The 24,002-nt window shown below is 41.3% G+C and overlaps 1 protein-coding gene across 3 annotated transcripts in view; it reads right to left on the bottom strand.

The window, feature by feature from the left end:
- Positions 1-4,716: 4,716 nt before the first annotated feature.
- The window catches only part of col12a1a (collagen, type XII, alpha 1a), a 367,155-nt gene continuing 347,869 nt past the window's right edge, over positions 4,717-24,002 (bottom strand). For 2 of the 3 annotated variants that reach the window (XM_073050420.1, XM_073050422.1), the window contains 2 exons: positions 20,883-21,047; positions 4,717-6,376 (listed from right to left, as the gene is read on the bottom strand). In XM_073050420.1, coding sequence (XP_072906521.1) covers positions 6,252-6,376; positions 20,883-21,047 — 290 coding nt within the window. In that variant the 3' untranslated portion in view covers positions 4,717-6,251. Of the gene's footprint in view, positions 8,145-20,882; positions 21,048-24,002 lie in introns of all 3 variants that reach the window. The other variant, XM_073050421.1, reaches the window with a different exon arrangement.

The following is a 24,002-nucleotide window of genomic DNA, read 5'->3' as shown; positions in this document are numbered from 1 at the left end:
ACTTAATGATGACATCATGGCTTGCCCCTCTTAAAAAGTTACGGCCTTCTTCATGGATTCCCGGAGATTATTGCCAAGTCTCAATGGAATACCATCAGCGGAAAATAAATCTCATTCCACGTGATTGCTCTATGACATTCCCAAAATGTAACTGGAGAAAGAGATTCTGTCCTAGATTGATTAATTAATTATTTGATTATCTATCTACCTCTACCTACAGTGTGACCAGGTCCTTCTGGCCCTTTAAGCCAGGCCAACCAGCAACCCCCAATTTAACCCTAGCCTAATCACAGGACAATTTACAGTGGCCAATTAACTTACTATCCATCTTTGGACTGTGGGAGGAAACCAGAGCACCCAGGGAAAGCTCACACGTTGCAGAGAGAGAGAATGTACAGACTCCTAATGGATGACATCAGAATTGAACTCTGACCTCCAACCCCTCTCTCTGTTAGAGTGTCACACTAACTGCTACGCTACTACAGCACCCAGTTAGCTGATTGGTTCATTTAAGTACCACACTGGCCTCTTCATTATTAACAAAATAGCTATATGGGGGAGGGCGTACAATGAAGAGTTTATAATTCTCTTCCACCATATTACTTGGCATGACACATTAACATATAATAACCAAGTGATCTTGCCTTCCTTTCATGCCATTGTTGTTTGAAAAAAGTCTGTTTCATGTTAGCTACGTAAAATAAAATTGAGCACTCTTAAAGGATCTTCCCATTGGAACAAATAGCTTCTGTGAGTGATAATTTCTGTTGGAGCTACTTCAACGTTTGGTACTTGTTCTAAAGTTTAGAAGCTAAAACCTGTTTTTTAAAAAAAATTTATTTAGAGATACAGCTCAGAATAGACCCTTAAAGCCATACTACTCCAGTAACCCCTCACAACCCTGATTAATCCTAACCGAATCGTAGGACAATTTACAATGACCAATTAACCCACCTGGCACATCCCTGGATTGTGGGCCAGAGAAAACCTACACATTCCATAGGGTGTATGTGCAGACTCCTTAGAGAGGACATTGGAATTGAACTCCGAACTCCCATACCCTGACCTGTAATAATGTTGCGTTAACCGCTTTACTGCCCAGTTGTGCGGAACGAAGGTAAAATTTAGAGAAGATAAATGAGTATCTGAAATTTAGAGAAGATAAATGAGTATCTGACCATAGGCTTGAATCAGAAGATGATTTATAAAGAGGGCTAACTGGATGATGATTCACCCAACCTATATCGGGGGGAGGGGGGGGGGCGTTTTGTCGAGCACCTTCACTCCATCTGCCAAAAGTGGAATTTTCCGGTGGCCAAACATATTAATGCCAATCCCCACAAAGAGGCCACCCTCAGAGTGGAGGAGTAACACTTCATATTTCGTCTAGGTAGCCTCAAACCTGATGGCATGAACTTTGATTTCTCCTTCCTGTATTTTTCCCTCCCCCCTCCCCCTTCCCTCTTCTTCTATTCCCCTCTCTGGCCTCTTACCTCTTCTCCTGACCTGCCTATCACCTCCCTCTGGTGCCCCTCCTCCTATGGTCCAGTCTCCTCTCCTATCAGATTCATTCTTCTCCAGCCCTTTACCTTTCCCACCTACCTGGCTTTATCTATCACCTTCCAGCTATCCTCCTTCCCCTCCACCCCACTTTTTTATTCTGGCGTCTTCCCCCTTCCTCTCTCGTTCTGAAGAAGGGTCTTGGCCAAAACATTGACTGTTCATTCCCATAGATGCTGCCTGACCTGTTGAGTTCCTCCAGCATTTTCTGTGCATTGCTCTGGATTTCCAGCATCTGAAGATTTTGTGTCTTTATAAAATGTATTCGACCCGCTTTTTGGAAGTTTTGGAAGATGTAATGGGCAGAATAGATAAGGGAAAACCACACAAAATGCTGGAGGAACTGAGCAGGTCAGACTGCATCTATGGTAAGGAATAGAGAATTGATGTTTCAGGCCGAGACGCTTCATCAAGGCTAGAGAACCAGTGCATATGATCCAGGCCTTTGATAAAAATCCCATCTACAAGTTAATATCTAAAATTAAAGCATATGGGATTAAAGTTAATATTCTGACATGGGTTGTACATTATCCTTGCCTATTTAGAGATAAAGTGTGGAACAGGCCCTTCTGACCCACCCAGCCACACCCCCCATCAACCCACCTATTTAACTCTAGCCTAATCAGAGGACAATTTTCAAAGATCTTTGGACCAAGGGAAGAAACCAGAACAGCTAGAGGAAACCCACAAGCAGAAGGGAAGAATATACTTACAGAGGAAGCCTGAATTGAACTCTGAGCTCCCCCGCTAACTGTTATGCCTCCAAAGCACCCAAGATGATAGTCATGAACAGAAGACTACAAATAAATAGGGTTTTTTTAATCACAGGTTACAACTCACCACTTGGGGGGGGAAAAAAATCACCTTTCTTCTGATCATTTTCCCAGGTTTTCCCAAAATCCTAAATGGCACTCCACTCTTTAGGAAGGGATGGAGGCAAAAGACAGGAAAGTTTAGGCCAGTTAGCCTGACTTCAGTGATTGGGAACGTGTTAGATTAAGGATGAGGTTTTAGGGTACTTGGAGGCACATGATAAAATAGGCCAAATTCAGCATGGTTTCCTTTAGCAATTCTTCCTGTCATTGGAATTCACTGAAGAAATAACAGGCAGGATAGACAAAGGGATCAGTGGATGTGTTTACTTAGATATTCAAAAGATGCTGCACTTGAGGCTGCTAAACAAGCTAAGAGCCTATGGTTTATTAGGAAAGATACAAGTATATGAATAGAAGATCAGGTGACTGGCAGAAAGCAAAGAGCGGGAATAAAGTGAGGTAATTTCTGGTTGCCTACCAGTGATAAAGGGGTCGGTGTTAGCTCTGCTATTTTGCATGTTATTTGCTAATGATCTGGCTTTGTGGCAATGTTTGTGGATGATACGAAGAGAGGTAAAGGGCAGGTAATGTTGAGAAAGTGATTAAGAAGGCGTATGGTGTATTGGCCTTCATCAATCGTGGAATTGAATTTAGGAGCTGAGAGGTAACGTTGCAGTTATATAGGACCCTGGTCAGACCCCACTTGGAGTACTGTGTTCAGTTCTGGTCGCCTCACTACAGGAAGGATGTGGAAACCATAGAAAGGGTGCAGAGGAGACTTATAAGGATGTTGCCTGGATTGGAGAGCATGCCTTATGAGGATAGGTTGAGTGGACTTGGCCTTTTCCCCTTGGAGCAAAGGAGGATGAGAGGTGACCTGATAGAGGTGTACAAGATGATGAGAGGCATTGATTGTGTGGATAGTTAGAGGCTTTTTCCCAGGGCTGGAATGGTTGCCACAAGAGGACACAGGTTTAAGGTGCTGGGGAGTAGGTACAGAGGAGATGTCAGGGGTAAGCTTTTTACTCAGAGAGTGGTGAGTGCGTGGAATGGTCTGCTGGCAACGGTGGTGGAGGCGGATACGATAGGGTCTTTTAAGAGGCTTTTGGATAGGTACATGGAGCTTAGTAAAATAGAGAGCTATGGGTAAGCGTATTAATTTCTGAGGCAGGGACATGTTCAGCACAACTTTGTGGGCCAAAGGGCCTGTATTGAGCTGTAGGTTTTCTATGTTTCTGAAGCACGGGTCTGCAGAAGAACTTAAACAGATTAGGAGAATGGGAATAGCACACACTTTCCTACTATATATCTAAGAAAGGATATCTCATGCACTTTGGTAGAAGAAATAAAGGCATAGACTATTTTCTAAACAGGGAGCGAATTTTAAATCAGAGGTGCAAAGGAGCTTGCAAGTCCCAATGCAGGATTTTCTAAAGGGTAACTTGCAGGTTGAGTCGGTGGTCAGGAACGCAAATGCAATATTGGTATTTTGAGAGGACTGGACTACAAAAGCAAGGATGTAATGCTGAGGCCTCATAAGGCACTGGTGAGATCACACTTGGAGCACTGTGAGCAGGTTTGGGCCCAGTGTCTAAGAAAGGATGTGCTGGCATTGGAGAGAGTCCAGAGGAGGTTCACAGGAATGACTTAGGGAAGGAAAAGGTTAACACACAAGGAGCTCTAGGCCTGTACTCTCTAGAGTTTAGAAGAACGAGGGAGAAAGTTATTGAAACCTATTGCATTATGAAAGGCCTAGATAGAGTGGATGTGGAGAGAATGTTTCTGGGAGTCTAGAACCAGAGGGTACAGCCTCAGAGATTAGGAGGAATTCCTTTAGCCAAAGGCTGGTGAATCTGAGGAACTCAATGCCGCAGACAGCTGTGGAGACAGACAGACTTTATTGATCCCGAGGGGAATTGGGTTTCGTTACAGTCGCACCAACCAAGGATAGTGTAGGAGGCCAAGTCATTGGGTTATATTTCGAAGGGAGGTTGTCAGATTAGTAAGGTAATCAAAAGTTATGGGGTGATGGCAGGAAAACAGTGTCGATAGTGAAAATAAATCAGCCATGATGGAATGGTGGAGCAGATTCTGTGGCTGAATTGCTTAATTCTGCTTCTTTGTCTTATTTCTGATTAGTGCTGCTTGAATCAGTAAATGTAGTTTCTCCCTATTCCTATCAAAACCCCTTATAATGTAATAACTTTGATTAAGACACTTAATCTCCTCTTGAGCTTTGATCTTCAAGGATGATTGGACCGTCCAGACATGGCTTTAGCCTCTCATTCTCATAATTACTTCTTCAAGAAAAAGTGTTAAAAGAAAACTACAGACCAATTAGTTTAATTTCAGTAGTTTTATTGAAAAATGCCTCTTTTGTTTCAGAAATAAATAGGAAATTTAGGCTGTGAAATTCACAATCTGCAGTTACAAATACGAAGCAGCAAATCTATATCCATAGGCTTGCAAAGATTCCAACTGCATTCTAGTTTCCGAAAACACTATATTCCGGTAGAAGTTCCATACTAAATATACATCAGACATGCTTTTCCATCATCTTTTGTAACAATTCTGCTGAGAACCAGCACATTTACACTTAAAAGTATTAAAGTCTTAATGTAACAAATAGTTGTAAGCAGTGTTAAGTACTCTGTCTGGTAGGTACAATGAATCTAAGCGGTACCCTCTTTAAGAGTGTGTTGCTCTTAACTTTTGATGTAACCAGCCGATACACTTGTAAGATAAAGTAAAATACTCCTATAAGCTTATAACTTAAAATACAGGTGCACTAAATAATTACTGGAATGTATTGACAAGCTTGTCTTTAGTTAATTGTCGCTATTGTTCAAACAGCACGAGAAGTGCTAACATTGGGGTAAAGGCTCATAGTAACCATTGTGAATGTGGGCATAATGGGGGCAGTTGAAAATGGGAAAGAGACTGTGGTGTGGATTAATGAGGAAAAATGCTTTGGATTTTGTTTTAATACTTTGAGAAAACTTTTTTTGGGTGATTTAGAATGAACTGGGATGCAGTTAAAACCAATGTATGCAGGCTGAGAATATCAGCAAGGATGTGTTAGAAGGCAAAAGCATATACACAGTTAGATGAAAGTAACAGGTAAGTGAGTGCAAAAAGTTTGTTTGCTAGTCTTGTGTACAGGAATGCCGCTTTACAAATGATGACAAGGAAGATAGGGAGGGCTAATATCGTTGCCATGGTTACAACATAATAAGAAAGCTTACCATTGTTTTTAACAATATAATTTCTAGAGTAAGCTTTAATGCATATTATGTAGTGGAAATCATTGTGTGGGTTCCAGCTACTCCAACACCATAATGTTACATGATGTCACGTAAAACAGTCCCAGATTTGACATATAGGGTGATATATGTCACATGATGCTGATAACAACGCGTTGGTCAGTAGTTCTGGAGGCCACATCATTGGGTATATTTAAAGCGGAGGTTGATAGGTTCTTGGTTAGTCAAGGTGTCAAAGGTTACAGTGAGAGAAATTGAGTCAAGAGGGATAATAAATCAGCCATGATGGAATGGCAGAAAAGACTTGATCGGCTGAATGGCCTAATTCTACTCCTATATCTTATGATCTTATGATTTACGATGTATCTACTCCTTTCAATGAGGCAGAAATCTTTGCTTTTTTGTGAAATAATTTTGTCAGATTTAAACCCATTACTGAACATTCATATATCAAGCCATGAATACTCTCTAGTTAATCATTCAAAATTAAACGATCAAAAACACAGAAGCTTCTGCAGATGTGGTTGTGGTAATAAGGCACAGTTTGTAAATTCAACCAGATTTAATGCCTCTTCATGCCTCTCCTTTCTTTTTGAACAAAGATGGACGGTCCTCATGATTGCATTCGACTAAATCCAGGCGAGTGAATTTCACTTTCAATTTGGTCGATCTCTTCATCCTCTTCCCTTGCTATGGGAACAACATGGGTTTCTGGACGGTAAGGTTGTCTGTATTGTCCTGGTTGGAAATATGGGTCTCATATATCAAACACTATAATTGGCAGCCTACCAGTCCTCATGCTTACACGTGTACACAACATGTTGGACACAAAATCTTACAACACATTCATTTTTATATATATATATATGTTTACATTTTTTTGCATATTTTGATTTACATCCCTTGAAAATGAGTCTTTTGCACAATTATACTATTTTCTCACAAAGCATTGGGGAATAAGAGAATTGCTTTTTTAAAAATTATCAATAAGATTTGCTAAAACACTTCTTTCTTGCAAAATAAATGAATTTGTAGAAATAGGAACTGAACAAGAAGCGTAACCAATGCTGCGTTTTTAAGCTAGGGCAGCTTAAATCATGCGATGCAGTATTAATAATCTAAGATTTTGAAAGTTAACCACTTTACGTACGTTTCAGCATAGTCAATGCTAATAACAAATAGTCTGATTTGAATTGTCCAAGGCTGTTAAAGAAAACCCAATAAAGGCAACATGAAGATGATAGCAGTTTTAAATAATGACTCTGATGGGGAAAAAGGGGGTGGGGTGCGGAAAGAAACGCAATGCAGCTGTGATAAAAGAGCGGACAGAAAGTAGGAACAGTGTTGGATCCTTTGCTAAAATCTGGGGGTATAACTTCACAAATCCTGCTATCCGGTGAGAACTTAGCTGAACTGGAACACAGTTGAGAGGAAGGAGTGACTCCTCGACCTACGGTTTGTCTGCGGATGGCTCCCTACCAGAAAGCAGGAATTGAAAATTCAGACTGAGAATTTGTGGTACGTTGCTAGATTACTCCCAACTGTGCAGTTGGAAAAACCACAACAGCCAAGCCACTTGATTTCTTTTCCCTGTTGATCTTGTGAGCAGCACCTACAAGCATGCAAACTTTATCTAGCTAAACCATAAAATTTTAAATACATATATATATATTGTGACGTTCATGAAATCTGAAATAAGTTATTTTTACCTCACTCCCACTGCACCCCACCCCCTTGTGCCCCTAGGTCCACCACCCACTCTCAGAAAGATTTTGATACGAAATTTGTCTAGGCCAGGAACAAATACTGACATTAACTGATCGGCAGACTGTTTTATGTTCCATCCAAAGTTCTCTTGCACCGCCGATAAGTGACTGCTCATCATGGACTACCAAAGACAAATTTCACACCCCTCTACACTTCTATGATTCTTTCCATTATTGCATCATTTGTTTTGGGCGATGTCCTTTAATACAAAAGATGGTTACTTTCTAAAGCTGATAGCATGTAGTAGGCCTAGACATTTAATACACGACACAGCTCGTGTTGGACGTGATTCAGTTTGAACCATTTAAATGCCATAATTAGTTATTTACAGAAACAATACGACAAAATAATTTGAACATTCCGAGCTAAGAAACTGTTTTTTTTTTGTTTGTTGCTTGGAAAATAATACAACCCTCATAGGGCTGGTTGTAAAGTTTAAGCCTTGTTCGTGTGTGAAATTTCTTTTTTTGTTTGTTTGCTTCGCGATGAAACAGTCTTAAATGGGCAGGCATCTCTGGCGTCTGTTTCATGTATAGGACTGCGAACTCGCTTAGTTTAGTAGGTGTGTTTTTCTCTCTCCTTATGAAGAACTGGTGATCAACAGAGTTCGTTAAATCAACTCCTGGTGAATTTTCCAAAAAGGCTCATTTCTTATTAAGATCGGGAACAAATATTTCAGAAACAGGACTTTTCGGTTTTTTGTAAGCGTCATGAGTATCTAGTAAAATTTATCCGGAACCTGAAACAGGTTAAGAATGAAGTTAGTTTTGGGAAAAAGAACTAGATATATATCCATATATTGTTTTCTCTTTTTGTTTTGCAGTGGTGAATAAACAAGTTGTTTCTAATTTATTATTCAGAAAAAAATGAAACACATCACTTCACAACATTTAGACCTTTATCACATTTGGGAGGAGGATTAATTTTCTCTGTGGGTGATAATTCCAGTCAGTCTTTTATCTGCACTGATTGGCTTGTATCACAAACTCAGTAGAAGTATTGCACTGAGAAAATTAAAATCCTTTTTATTGATGTATTGATTGCATTTATTTCCTAAATTGCAATCTTATTTTTGTTATTGATATTACATGAGAAAGCTGCCAACTTGGTTAGATCTGTTTTTGGTGAAATTATAAATTAATTTGTTTACAATATCTGGTTATATTTTAGTTATACTTTTAAAAACACAGACTTTACTACTTTTGTGTTAGATTTATTATTCTTAGGAGTGATTATAGCTGTAAGGCAAATATGTTTTAATGTCTGTTTAGGAATTTATCTGTAAAGTTCCATTATTTTTTCACAATGGACATGGCTTTCTTTGATGGATAGATCACATTCAGCCATATCTATCAATCTGTTTACCTACCCATCTATCTATTCAGAGATACAGTGCAGAATAGGTCATTCTGGCCCTTTGGGCCATGTCATCCAGCAATCACCAATTTAACCCTAACATAACTACAGGACAATTTCAATGACCGATTAACCTACCAGCTGTTATGTTTTTTAGACTGTGGGCCAAAACCGGAGCGCAGGAGAAAACCCAGGCATTCCATGGGGAGAATATACAAACTCCTTACAGAGGACATAGGGATTGAACCCTGACACCCCGAGCTGTAAGAGCTTCACACTACGGTGGTGCCCTCTTTGACCTAGAGTATCACTGTTTGTTTGCTTGAGGGAGGTCAGGCATCAGGGAAATGAAAGTCCTGAACTAAGTGGACAGGGAAGGGAAAATTCTTAACATGTTTAAGTCTGTGGGACAGGCTTTTAGAATTGAGGAGAGGAAAACTGGTTTCTCTCAGAGGGTTATCAGTTCTGGAATTTTCTACTCTAGGGAATGCTCCCCTTATAGAACCAACATCAAGAGCTCTTTGGACCCTAAGGGAAACCAAATTATTTGGGAAAGGCTGCTTGAAGAATCTGCCACACTCATATGGCATGAGGACTGACTCAAAAAAAGCTTAACACCCAGTCCTGCTACCTCTTCGCAAACACGAGGAGATCTGCAGACGCGGAAATTCAAGCAACACACACAAAATGCTGGTGGAACACAGCAGGCCAGGCAGCATCTATAGGAAGAAGTACAGTCGACGTTTCAGGCCAAGACCCTTTGTCAGGACTACTTCTTCCTATAGATGCTGCATGGCCTGCTACGTTCCACCAGCATTTTGTGTGTGTTGCCTGCTACCTCTTACATGTTTACTTCTAAAGCCTTAATAAGAAATTAATTGTAGCTTAGTTTGGAGATAGGATGATGAGAAACAGAAAGACCTATTTGGATAGTAGTGTAAGGAAGTCCTGTATGCATAGAGTTAGCAGGGGAGGAGATGCACTGTATACAAATATTTTGCAGTGAGGGAAACTTTGTACCCATGGAACTTGCGGGGGGGGGGGGGGGGGGGGGGAGGGGAGCACATGGTTAGTAGGAATAAGGTAGCAATGATAAAGTACCGCACTGAGTCGGTGATGGGAAGACATTAAGTTGTCGCCTATTTGTACTTTGTCATTGACTTAAAGGAACAAGATAGCTGAACCCCATTATCATTAGAGCTTGGGAAAATGACAGGTGATCTCATTGAATCATAGTGGGGCTGCTGGTAAGTGGATGTGGCTGGAACGAGCTGCCAGCACAAGTGGTGCATGCGAGCTCAATTTCAATGTTTCAAAAAAGTTTGGATAGGTATATGGGTAATAGGTTTAAGGAGGTCTCTGGTCTGGGTACAGGTCAATAGAGTAGGCACAGGTTAGATGGGCCAAAGGGCCTGTTTCTGTGCTGCACTTTTCTATGACTCTAAATCTGAAACATGCTGTTGGAAGTCGATGCAGTACGTCATTTCAGAGGCATCTATACAGATACTCGGGTAAATAAGAGAGGCATAGAAGGATATGGAGCTTGCGCAAGCAAATGGGATTAGTGAAGATGTACACAATGATCAGCGGGGATCTACTGCGTTGAAAGGCCTGTTTCTGTACTGGTCAACTTTATAACTGATGCTTCACTTCATCAGGGAGCGTAGTTTCAGAACTGTATGGGGGATGGGCTAATTTTGACAATATCTAACTCTAAAAAGAGTTAGCAAAAATTCAGGGCCACCGTGTTCTGGTGCAAGTTAAAGATGACATGATTAGGGAACTTCGGAAAGCAAAGGTTATTGATCCGGGAAAAAGTTTTAAAGTGCTTGGAAGCAGGTACAGAGGAGATGTCAGGGGTACGTTTTTTTATGCAGAAAGTGGTGAGTGTGTGGAATGGGCTGCCGGTGACGGTGGTGGAGGCGGATATGATAGGGTCTTTTAAGAGTCTCCTGGATAGGTACATGGAGCTTAGAAAAATAGAGGGCTATGGGTAACCCTAGGTAATTTCTAAAGTAAGTACATGTTCAGCACAGCATTGTGGGCTGAAGGGCCTGTAATGTGCTGTATGTTTTCTATGTTTCTATATGACATTGATAGGCAAATAGAACCATGAGATTCCCTTGATGAGGAATCTAATGTGGGCAGTGGGGATTACTGTAAAAGACTGGTACAGATACACCTTGCACACGTTATATTCATTGAATAGGAGGTAATGAGGCAAAGGAAGCCAAGAGTGAAATATATTGATTTCACCAAAAGTACAATTTAGGTTACTTAATAATGCATTTGTATACCAAAGTGGGTGGGGGGGGGGGGGATGCCACGCATTTACTTTAGAAAGCCACGTCCATTTTCATTTTTTCCTGTCCTAATCATAAAGTTAAATTAGATTTGGTGTAACGAGCATTTTCTTAGCTCAAAGAAGCAATACAGATTAACTTCTTGTTACATTGCTGTGGTGTGATCTCCCCTTGTTGGTCCCCCCTCAAATTCATTTAAACAATAATTTATTATTTTTAGCAAATTAAAGTGAGGCTCTATTTAAACCAGTGTTTATATTTCATTAAATTTAATAAGGTTAGAATTATTTCTGGATAAGAAACGTGAAATCTGCATTTCTGAAGATATTTAATTGAGGCTTTGGTTAAAAGAATTTTAACATCACAATTAAATCTTTACTAATTTGGGAGCGATCAAAAACAACAACAGATGTGAAAAATCAAACATAAAAACAAAATATTAGAAATAAGAACACAAGAGATTTTGCAGTTGCTGGAAATCCAGAACAATGCACACAAAATGATGGAGGAACTCAGCAGATCAGGCAGCGTCTATGGAGATGAATAACCCGTCCTGATAAAGGATCTCAGTCAAAAACATCAACTTTATTCATTGCCATAGATGTCGACTGACCTTCTGAGTTCCTCCAGCATTTTGTGGGTGTTGTCAGAAGTAAAATGAGACATGTGTAGAAGAGGAGGATGCTTTGGTTTGATGGGGGACTTAAGATCAACAAAATTTGAAGAAATTAGAAATCAAGTTGTCTTAAGTTACAGAAAAATAAAAACACTGCAGAGGACAAAAGTAATGGGTGAAGAGCAAGTGGTGGTGCCAGCTGAGAGCAAGTAGAGAAAGCAATAAAAATAGAAAATGAATGAGAATGGAAGATAATATAAAATAAATATTTAATCTTTGAGGTGCAAATCACAGCAGTTGTTTATTGCATGTACTCAGCAGGTCAGACAGCACTGTTAATGTTGGTTAATATCCTTTCATCAAGACTGGCCAGCTATGTTACAGACTGATTATCTAAGAAAGAGTTTCCTAACCTTTTTATGCCATGGATTAATACCATTAAGCAAGGGGTCCATGGACCCCATGTTGAAATCCCTGATCTAAGATGTTTGAGTTCAATATTAGCTAGAACGAGATGCTTGGTATTTTAATTTTACAACCACTCCCACTTTATGCCTTGGACCTCTCATATTTTTGTAATGACCGTCCCATGATCTTGAAGAGCATCACCACATCATTTGATTAGGCATATTACAACTCTCCAGGCTCAATCCTGAAATCTTCAGTATCAGATCTGCCTGCACATTGCCTGTATCTTTCCATTTCCTGCCTGTGCATGCACCTTCATGTCCGGTTCAGTGCATTCTTAAACCGATGGGCCCTCATTCTTGACATTTCAACCCCTCTCGCAATTTTATATAATTCTCTCACATTGTCCCCTAGCCTCTGGCACTTCAGCTAAAGCTGTCCAAGTTTGTAAGGTTGTTCACTGAGCTTGGAAGTTAGATTGCTGGTGACATCATCAGTGCGCAATTGAGTTTAGTTTCTGCAAAGAGCTCATGTTTATGTTGGCCTGACTCATCCAATATAAACACAAGCTCTCCGCAGAAACCACACTCCACTGATAATGACACCTCAAGCGGTGATGAATGCTTGCAAACTAATCTTCAGGCTCTGCAAACAACCCTAAAAGTAAACAGCCGACCTGAACAACCAATCTTCCCTTTCACTTCAAACAATACAACTTTATGTAACCTCTCACTATGGTTAGTAGACTCCAATCCGACCAACCTCCCGGTGAACCTCTTCTGCACCTTCTCCAAAGCCTCACCATCTTCCCTACAGTGACCAGAGTGCTTTGGGGGGCATCTCTCTGGTCAGCATGAAGAGATGGCTGAGGAGGAACCAGTGGCAGATAGCGAAGAGACTACTCTGTAGATACTTCATTTGGATTGGTCCCTTTTCTTGAAGGCAGTAATGATTCTGACATTTATGAGGTCCTCTGATATATCCTCCTCTTTTCTCAAACGTGGGAGAATAGGTTGTAAAATAATGCCATTTGCCATCTCTCATGTTTTAGAACTTCAAGGAATACCATCTGTTCCCAAGACCCTCTGTTTCTGTTGGCACTTTAATCATGTTTTGCTGGTCTATTTTGGTAATGTGGCTAGTATTTGCTATCGAACAGATGCAAGGACACGCATGTCAAAGACACTGTTTAGCAGCCTGAAGTGCTCCTTTCACTCTTACTGACTCATTTTCTGTTCTTGTTTTTCAACAGAGTTGGCGTCTTGTGTGTTTGGGCAGTAGATACTTTTGATATGGCGTGTAGACGAGTCTGCAATGTGTTGCAGGTTATTAGGAAGTTGCTAGATTTTACATATTATTTTCATCAACTATCTGTTCCTTGGGTCACAGAAGATGATATCTGTAACAAGAACATGCTCCAAGCATTTTATCAGCAGGAAGGGAACTGCTGGAGTTCACTCTCCCCACTCCCATCTTGCCAGTCATCTCTTTCCAGAGATTGCATCTTTTTTTGACCTTGGCTTTGAAGTCACGCATGAGGGCCAGTTTGCCTTTCTCTTGGGTAAAAGTCAAAAGGTTTTTCAAAGTTGAAGAAGATGTCCTGCTTAGCGTTATCCCTGCCGTTCGGCGTTTAAACACATACACTCTTAAACATAGTTTGCTGGTTCTATGTTAGAGTAAGTCACAACTTCTCCAATAGGAAAGTCACTAAGATGCTAGACCAGGGGTTCATAACCTTTTTTTATGCCATGGACCAATACCATTAAGCGAGGAGTCTGTGGACCCCCAGACTGGGAACCCCTGTGCTGGACAAACCCCAGCAAGCCCCTCCCACACCAATCCATGAAGATGGAATTCCTCTTTCAGTTCACCCTTGCAGAAGAAGAGTTACCCTCCAGCATTTAGTGTGTTGTTCACGGGATAACCCATCCTTGTTCATTAACCAGGCCAAATACTATCCATCATGGCTCATTTAGGGCAGAAACGTCAGTGCTAAATCATTTGATTTCCTAGGCTGGTTACCAGAGGAATAATGATTTTGTTCATTTTTGAAATGACCATAAATGCCCCAATATTCTAGTTTCCAAACTTCATATTGTGAATGAAGACTACCTGTCCCAAATGTCTCAGTACTCTAGTTCCTGAACTTCATAATGAGGAAAGGAGATAACCTGGGCAGTATAAAAATCTAAATAAAGCTGTGCAAGTAATTTATAAGACTTAGTTTACTAAAGTTTCTAGCTTTCCCAAAACACAAGATGATCGTTTCTGAAACTGTTCCATTCTTGATGCAAACTACAAACGTAAAGACCCTGGATGCTGCCAAAAGGCTGGATTTGAAAAAGTGCCTCTTGGAATAAGGCCTCATCCAGGAAGATTAATGAGTAAACACAAGTTAGCAGGTAAGATAAGTAGCTAAAGTTAGCGGGAGTATCTCTGATGCAGAGACCAGAAGGGATTTCTGGCACAAAGATTGTTACCAGGAGACCTTTCAGGTGGCTAAACAGGGCGGAGGTAAAGTGAATCACTGTGCAACAGTTTGGCAATCAGATCAGTAGCCAGGACATTGCCGAAGAGAGGCATGGGTTTTAATTGGCTACCTAGGGGTGCGGAGGGCAGTCAGTGGATTGGAGGATTGAAAGCATTGTTGTATCTGGGTGGTCAATGGATCAGGATTCAGTATGTTAAGAATCAGAGCCTAGGGACGAGATAGTAAGGGTTGGGGTAAGTCAATTAGGGAAGGAGTAGGTACAGCCTGAAGAATCAAAGGAATTACTAAGACCTTAATGAGAAACTAGAACTGGAGAGGGTGTCTCTTATAGTGGGGGAGTCTAGCACCAGAGGGCACAACCTCAGAATACAAGGCTTTTTCCCTTTAGAACAGAGAAGGGAAGGAATTTCTTTAGCAGAGGGTGTTCAATCTGTGGAATTCGTTGTTGTAGATGGCTGTGGAGGTCATGTCATTAAGTATATTTAGAGGGAGGGTGCTAAGTAAGGTCACAAAGTCATTTTGAGAAGACAGGCCAATAGGGTTTAGAAAATAAATCAGCTATTATGGAATGGGGGGCAGACTCAATGGGCCAAATAGCCTAATGCTGCTTCTATGTCTATGGTCTTACGAACTGTTGCTCATCAGAAGCTGACTGACACCTTTCTTCACACAAAGAACGTCCTGTAGGTGAACTCTTATGCAGAACAGGTCGAGAGGGGATGGGTGAGTCAGTGGAATTAAAAATCTGTGATGCCATTGCAAGAAACCAAGGAGAAAAACCAACCATTCTCCTTTGTAAACATTTTAGTCCTCTGGATAGTTAGTTTACAATGAAACAACAAGCTCTTTAGTTCTTACTGCCTTGGTAGTCAGGGTTGGCACTGAATTATTTTAGCGACTTCTCAATTCGGTAGTGCATTGCTTCATCCTGATTGACCTGGAATTACTCCACAATAGTTTCTACCGCCACCTTGCTCCAGTTTTATACGTAGTGTTCCAATAGGGGCACTGCACTCACAATGAGATCATAGCTTGCAAAAGTGCTCTGGAAATCAGGAATGGAGCTACAGACTGAATCACTCCAGGAAGTGCCTGGTTCAAATTCGAGACTGACCTGACATGATCCTGAAATGAATGACGTCACTTTTTATACTGATAATTTTTCAGTCACATACTCTAAAGTAAAAGCCCATAAAAATGTGATTGAATTTCTAGTGTAGAATTCTTTGCTATGACACTCTTGTAGTACAGCCCTTTGTGTCATTAGAGAGATATACAATCGATTCTGGTTAATTGAGCCATCAGTTAGTCATGGCAACAGCTTATTTGGGATAACTCTTAAAAAACAAAAATCAATCAAGAAAATAGCTGGGATTCCCTTCGTTTATTTGGGACATTATGCCTCTTAATTAGGAGAGTGGACTGCTACCAAACAACTTCTAACTGGCTTCAGACTCGTGCACTTGTGTGGCTGTTAGACACTTCACCATGCTTAGAGCTAACAGTTTTAAAATAGTGCCATTCGTGTGCACTTGTGTTCAGAGATCAGTGATTTTTGTCACTGACAGTTGGCAAGAAATGAGCATGAGGACAATTCAGAACCGTTTTGCTCACTGCAGTTTCAACCATTCAGGCTTGGAGATGCACAAAGGAACCAAAAGTGAAAGTTAAACTATTTCACTACTTCAACAAGTTAGGCACTATGAAGGATTTGAAGGTATCGATAATCATTTTGAATCTCAAAATGAAAATGAAGATTTGGAGGATGCAATTACAAACATGGAAAACCTACAGCACAATACAGACCCTTCAGCCCACAACGTTGTGCCGAACATGTACTTACTGTAGAAATTACCTAGGTTTACCCATAGCCCTCTATTTTTCTAAGCTCCATGTACCTATCTAGTAGCTTCTTAAAAGACCCTATCGTATCTGACTCCACCACCGCCGCCGGCAGCCCATTCCACTCACTCACCACTCTCTGAGTAAAAAACTTACTCCTGCCATCTCCTCTGAACTTACTTCCAAACACCTTAAAACTGTGCCCTCCTATGCTAGCCATTTCAGCCCTGGGAAAAAAGCCTCTGAATATCCACACAATCAATGCCTCTCATTTTCTTATACACATCTATCAGGTCACCTCTTACCCTTCACCGCTCCATTGAGAAAAGGCCGAGTTCACTCAACCTATTCTCATAAGGCATGCTCCCCAATCCAGGCAACATCCTTGTAAATCTCCTCTGCACCCTTTCAATAGTTTCCACATCCTTCCTGTAGTGAGGTGACCAGAACTGAGCACAGTACTTCAAGTAGGGTCTGACCAGGGTCCTATATAGCTGCAACATTACCTCTTGGCTAAAACTCAATCCCATGGTTGATGAAGGCCAATGCACCATATGACTTCTTAACCACAGAGTCAGTCTACACAGCAGCTTTGAGTGTCCTGTGCACTCAGACCCCAAGAGTCTTACCATTAATACTATATTCTACCATCATGTTTGACCTACCAAAATGAACCCCCTCAGATTTACCTGGGTTGAACTCCATCTGCCACTTCTCAGCCCAGTTTTGCATCCTATCAATGTGCTGCTGTAACTTCCGACAGCCCTCCACACTATCCACAACACCTCCAACTTTTGTGTCATCAGCAAATTTACTAACCCATCCCTCCACTTCCTCATTCAGGTCATTTATAAAAATCACAAAGAGTAAGGGTCCCAGAACAGATCCCTGAGGCACTCCACTGGTCACCGACCTCCATGCAGAATATGACCTGTCTACAACCACTTTGCCTTCTGTGTGCAAGCCAGTTCTGGATCCACAAAAGCAATGTCCCCTTGGATTCCATGCCTCCTTACTTTCTCAATAAGCCTTGCATGGGGTACCTTACCAAGTGCCTTGCTGAAATCCATATACACTACATCTACTGCTCTTCCTTCATCAATGTGTTTAGTCACATCCTCAAAAAATTCAATCAGGCTTGTCATGAAGCCATGCTGACTATTCCTAATCATATTATGCTTCTCCAAATGTTCATAAATCCTGCCTCTCAGGATCTTCTCCATCAACTTACTCACCACTGAAGTAAGACTCACTGGTCTATAACTTCTTGGGCTATCCCTACTCTTTTCTTGAATAAGGGAACAACATCCGCAGCCCTCCAATCCCCTCAGGAACCTCTCCCGTCCCCATTTATGATGCAAAGATCATTGCTAGAAGCTCAGCAATCTCCTCCCTTGCCTCCCACAGTAGCCTGGGGTACATCTTGTCCAGTCCCAGTGACTTATCCAACTTGATGCTTTCCAAAAGCTGCAGCACATCCTCTTTCTTAATGTCTATATGGTCAAGACTTTCAATCTGCTGTAAGTCATCCCTACAATCACCAAGATCCTTTTCCATAGTGAATATTGAAGCAAAGTACCTCTGCCATCACCTCCGATTTCATACACAGTTTTCCACTGTCACACTTGATTGGTCCTATTCTTTTACATCTTATCCTTTTGCTGTTCACATACTTGTAGAATACCTTGGGGTTTTCTTTAATCCTGCTCACCGTGGCTTTCTCATTTGTTGATAGCATTGTATGAAGGCAATCAATATCTACCCTCGGTGTCTGCACTGACTTCCTTCATTTACAGTCAATCATAAGAATCGCTACTGTACACTGGATGAATTCCTCATCGATAACTGTTAGGAACTAATACACAGTTTTATAGTACTGGAGTAGTATTGCTAGTGTTCTAATTTGTTCTGTCTTTCATTTCATTATTTCATTTAGATACGTAATCTATTACTCAGCTAAATGGTCTTTTTTCCACCTTTCTATTTCCAAGAAACTTTGGCTAATTGGGGTAGCTGCTTAATTAATTATATATATATATATAATATAAAAAATAACAGAGCATCAAACCTTACTGAATGGTTCAGGTACACCTCAGTCCTTCAGTCAGAGTAACAACCCTGCACTACTATATTCTGTCTTCCATGGCCAAGCCAGTCTGATCCAATCTACCAAGTCCTCATGGATTCCAAATACCTAAATCTTCTGAATCATCCTAGCTTGTGCAACCCTGTGGAAAGGTTTACTGCAGTCTATATAAGCATCATCCACTACCTGCCCTAGTTCATTATCTTCGTTACCTGCTCAAAAATATTGGGTTTTGACGATGTGACGCCCCCTGCAAACAAACATGTTGATTATCCTCAATAAGTCAATGCTTTTCCAGATGTGAGTAAATCCTGTCTGTAAGGGTTTTCTCCAGTAATTTCTCTAGCACTGAACTGAGACCCACTGGCCTATAATTTCTTGATTAATCTACAATATACTGCTCCTGTTAGACAGAGGAACAATATTGGCTATTCTCCAGACCGACGTGTCTTGCCTGTCACTAAACAGAATGCAAACACCTCAGTCAGGGCCTCAGAAATCTTTCTTCTCTCTCTAACCTGGGTTCCATCAGGGGCCTTGATGCTCTTCACCAGACCCAACAACACCTCCTCTTTCTTAATACCAACTTCCCCAAAAATATCAACGTTTGGTTTTTTGATTATGGACATGTGATGATGTTTAAAGACATTATCATATGTCCATAATAATTTCACCAAATAGAACAGTACAGACCAGTTTAGACCCTTTGGCCCACGACATAACTGCTACATAACTGTCCATTTTATATCACCATGGTTACTGAATTGTGATAAATGTAAATTTGAAATACATTTACTATAGTTGTGTGAATGTATCCAAGGTGGAATTCCTTAAAAGTTGTTACAGCCAGGAGTGGTAGTGGGGATAAGCTCCCAGTACCTATTAGATGCTCCAAATGGTGTGCATCTCAAATGGACTCTAACGGCCAAGTCCAACTCTTGGCCTTTATGTGTGTCTAGCTACTAAGCCTGGCAGAACCCTTTCGACTGACAGGAGAAGGGGCAAAGGCGGATTACTGGCGCCTTAAAACCCGTCGCTTCAGGCAGGTGGGACTCATCAGCTGTGGCAGGCAGCTGTCCAGGAGAAGGAAAACTCTCAGATCAAACCTCTGCTGCCTAGCGGCTACACCCACTCATGGGGAAGGTTTTGGAAGTAACTCCAAGGGAAAACCCGGAGCTGGAGTCCCTAAGGCAACTACATCGAGTTCAACACTGACCGACAACTCCCGTTGGTGCCAAACTGTATCGGTCTCTGCCACTCCATTGGATTGATCAACTGCATGGAGAGGGGAGCCTGTTGCGTGGGCAACAGTTTGCCCTCCATATTATAGTGCCCTTGCTTGCGTATCACATTTATTTATTTATTGAGAATAGGTGTGGAATAGGCTCTTCAAGCTATGCCACCCAGCAATCTCCTGATTCAATCCTACCATAACCACGGGACAATTTACAATGCCACTCCACGTAGAGAGCTGGGACGCAGCATCCATGGTCAGCACCGACCAACAGAGGGCCCAATAATAATCCAAACTACAGTACATTGCACTAAAATTTATTAATGTTACTAGATATGAACATACCAGTAGCTAGTCTATACTTTCAACTGAATAATACTGACTTAACTGCACATTTCCTTAAACAGTATATTCAGCTGGGCATTTTGCTTTTTATTCCTCCACTATTTGCCCCCAAGCAATCTGGGAGCTATAATCTATTTTAAAACTCATGTGGTCACAGGGAGAATATACAAACTCCTTACGGGCAGCAGTGGGAATCGAACCCATGCCACTGGTGCCGTAAAGTGATGTGCTAACTGCGAGGCTACCATGTCACCTTGGCAACCCTCACTGTGGTTTGCACACTCCTTTAGGCCATATAATCAACCCTGGCATTAAGGTAACTTACAGAATGTGTAGCTTCATTTACTTATTGGTTTAGTCATCTGTTTAAACTCAGAAATGGAGTATTTAGAAAATAGTTCAGTCATTTCTTATGTTTAAAAATATAGTTATTGATCTTATAGCACTTTGCAATGGATATTTGTGCGTTCTGACCAACTAACATTAAATACATTGCAAAGTACAAGACAGAAGGTAAACGTTAATTTGTCAACTGAATGGTTAGTTTACAAGCTACACAAGCAGCTGATTAGTTTTTAGCACCTTCATTTAAATCATGTTAATTACTGTTAAAATTATTTTAATATAAAAGATATATTTAAAAATTGTTTATAGTATAATTATAAAAGCAGTTAAAAAGGTCTAAATGTACCACATCAGCAGGTATTTATCACTTTAGCAGATGTTTAAAATAAGTCAGTTATATGATGTTAAAACTCAGTGAATTGCACAATTGATTCCGGAAAGTATAACCTACTTGGATATCCATTGTAAGGTATGCCTGCACACATTGAGGTATCGCAGTAACCAGGAGGGCCAGCTGGACCTCGGATCCCATAGTGTCCTTGACGACCAGGGGGCCCAAGTGGCCCCCTTGGACCTGGGGCTCCTGCTGGGCCAGTCCTTGATGCTCCTGGCGGGCCTGTAAAGTGAAGATAAAGAAATTACGTATTAATATAGAGTTTCCACTGCACAGGTTTGCAAAAAACCTGCAGAGGGTTGTCGACTCATCTGGTTAAATCAGAGGAATAATCCTCCCTGCCACTGAGGACATCTTCAGGAGGTAGTTCCTCTAGAAGGCAGCATCCATCAGTATCCAAGACATGCCCTGTTTGGCCTTCTACCATCAAGGAAGAGGTACAAGAGCCTGAAGACCCACACTGTTTCTTCCCCACTGCTATAGATTTCTGCACTGTCATGAACCTGGGAACAATTGTTATTCATCTTTTCTGCTATTTATATTTGTAACTTAAAGACATTTCTTTTTAGTCTTGCACTGAACTACTGCTGCAGAAGAAAAACAGATTTCACAACATTTATCAGTGATAGTACAACTGATTCCAATTGTGACTACAATTGTGATTTTTAAAATTCCAATTTCATTTGATCACTGTTTTATCTCGCCCCTTAATAGCTCTGCAAGTACACAACACCCATGTTGCCGTTCCTTCTATAAGAACCTGGATTTTGAGAGACCGCTGGACACTGCACTGGAGGAAAGATTGTTGTGCGCCTGTCCTCACACACGCCTTACTCTATCCAGTTTCACACACTCTAAAACATATGACTGCTAGGGTGCCTAAAACTTTTGCACAGTACTATAGTAACTTTATGCATTGCACTATACTGCTGCTGCAAAACAAACAAATTTCATGACATATGGGAGTGTTGATAAACCTGATTCTGATATGGTTCTCTATTGTGGACTGAGAGTGAGATGGGGGCAGGGAGAGGGGAATCGTGGTTGGGAAAAGGGGAAGGGAGAGGGGAGGGAGCGGGAAGCACCAGGGAGATATTTGGCAATGATCAATAAATGAATTGTTTGGAATCAAATGATTTTGCTTGGTGTCTCAGGGCTGGGTGTGTCTATCCCTCGCCCCTGGCACTCCTTCTCCGCCACCTGTCCCACACACCCCCACCATTCCTAACATCCTTTGCTCCCGCCAGATTTACAAATTCGCTCTCTGTTCCATGTTGACGTATACAGTACTGTGCAAAGGACCTAGGAACCCTAGCTACATATGTGCACCGAAGACTTTTGTGCAGTACTATACAGAATAACTCACTTCTTAATATAGCACTGTAATGTTATTAATTGAGTACTTATGCACAGATCGCAGACTCAGGCGTAACCTGTAATATTCCTGATTAAGCACTGGATAGAATACAAGAGCCACATCTTACTTTTAAACTTTTGCTGGAAAGGATAATGTCAAATCCAGAACAGAAAATGAAATCTGTGGTCGTGTGCATTGAAACAGAGGTGGTTTGCAGTATTTTCTCTTCCTCTTTTGTTCACTAACTTGAAAAACTCATATCTCACCCCAGAACTGTCTGGCAGCTGTTACTTTTAGTGTCTAGACTGTCTCCATGTAATTCAAGAACTGTCTTCTGTCACTTTCCACACGTGTTTCAAATGAAACCACAAAATTAACAAACCTTCCCCCGACCCCCCCCCCCCCCCCGGGGGACTCCCCTTATGGCTTTGCTTCTGAAAAGAAAAGTGATTTTTGTTAACACTGGTTTTAAGGTGACTCATAGTTTGCTGTTCTTTCTTTCTTGAGATCAAATGACTCCCATTTAATGATCAAATTGTTCTCCCTGGGCGTGGAGGCTTGGTGCTACTAATTAATACCTGCCAAACCAAAAACTCTTAATAGCTGGAAGACGAAAGCAAATTAAAGTGCGCACTGTGGCCTGAAGGAGTCTTCATTGCTGTTTCTGTAACAACTTTTTTTGACCATTCAGGGCAGTTAGCACTAAACTGAACGGGCAGAGGGATTTACGGGAAGATGCTGTTTCCTGCTTTGCCTGCCCTTAAATCAGCTGCAGGGTCTCCAGTCAGGGGGTATCATTCATTGATGTTCACTCCCTTAGCCCTGGTACATCTCCTGATGGCAGAGCCGCAGCAGGGAGGTCTCCGTGTGTGCAGCTTTCAGTGGGTTTAGTCAGTCCCCCGATATCTCTTCTTCCTGCTCGGCCACAACCAAAAACTGCCCTCTTCAGCCAGCTCTCTGGTGGTAAGCAAGTGTGGCCTGAACATTTCAGGAACGTTTCTGAATGTACAATGAACCCACAAACACCGCCTCAGTATTGTTCTCTCTCTTGTTGCACTTCTTATTTAATTTAATTTTCTTTTTTATATATACTTATTTTAATGTATAGTTTTTATTATTACGTATTGCAATGTATGGCTGCCACAAAACAACAAATTTCTCGACATATACCAGTGACATTAAACCTGACTCTGATACTTCAGTTGGTGGCCCACCTTAAACAAGTACAGCAAGCGGCCACCATTGCCTTCCAAGACTCAAAAGGGGTGATGTAATATTTGTGTTGGACTCGTGGATAACTTAATAACTCAACTTCTTCCTGCTGAAGACTGAGCAAACCATATGGATTATAGATCTTGTGTTTCTCATCACAATGAATAATATGCTTAACCCCAGGATTGAAAGGCTTGTCATATGAGGAGAGTTTGATGGCTCTGAGCCTCTACTCAATGGAATTCAGAAGATTGAGGGGTGGCCTCATTCAAACCTATTGAGTGTTGAAAGGCCTTGATAGAGTGGATGTGGAGAGGATGTTTCCTATGGTAGGAGAGTCAAAGACCAGAAGGAACAGCCTCGATATAGAGGGGGGTGCTTTTAGAATGGAAATGAGGAGGAATTTCTTTAGCCAGAGAATGGATAACCTGTGCAATTTGTTGCCACAGGTGGCTGTGGAGGGCAAAGTCATTGGGTGTATTTAAGGCAGACGTTGATAGATTCTTGATTGGTTAAGGGATGAAGGGACACAGGGCGGAAGGCAGGAGATTGGGCCTGAGGGGGAAAATGGATCAGCCATGATGAAATGGTGGAGCAGACACGATGCG

The sequence above is a fragment of the Hemitrygon akajei genome, chromosome 7 (assembly GCF_048418815.1).
Source record: "Hemitrygon akajei chromosome 7, sHemAka1.3, whole genome shotgun sequence".
NCBI lineage: Eukaryota > Metazoa > Chordata > Chondrichthyes > Myliobatiformes > Dasyatidae > Hemitrygon > Hemitrygon akajei.
Note: the sequence above shows the minus strand (reverse complement) of the source record. Positions and strands in the feature narration are given on the sequence as shown.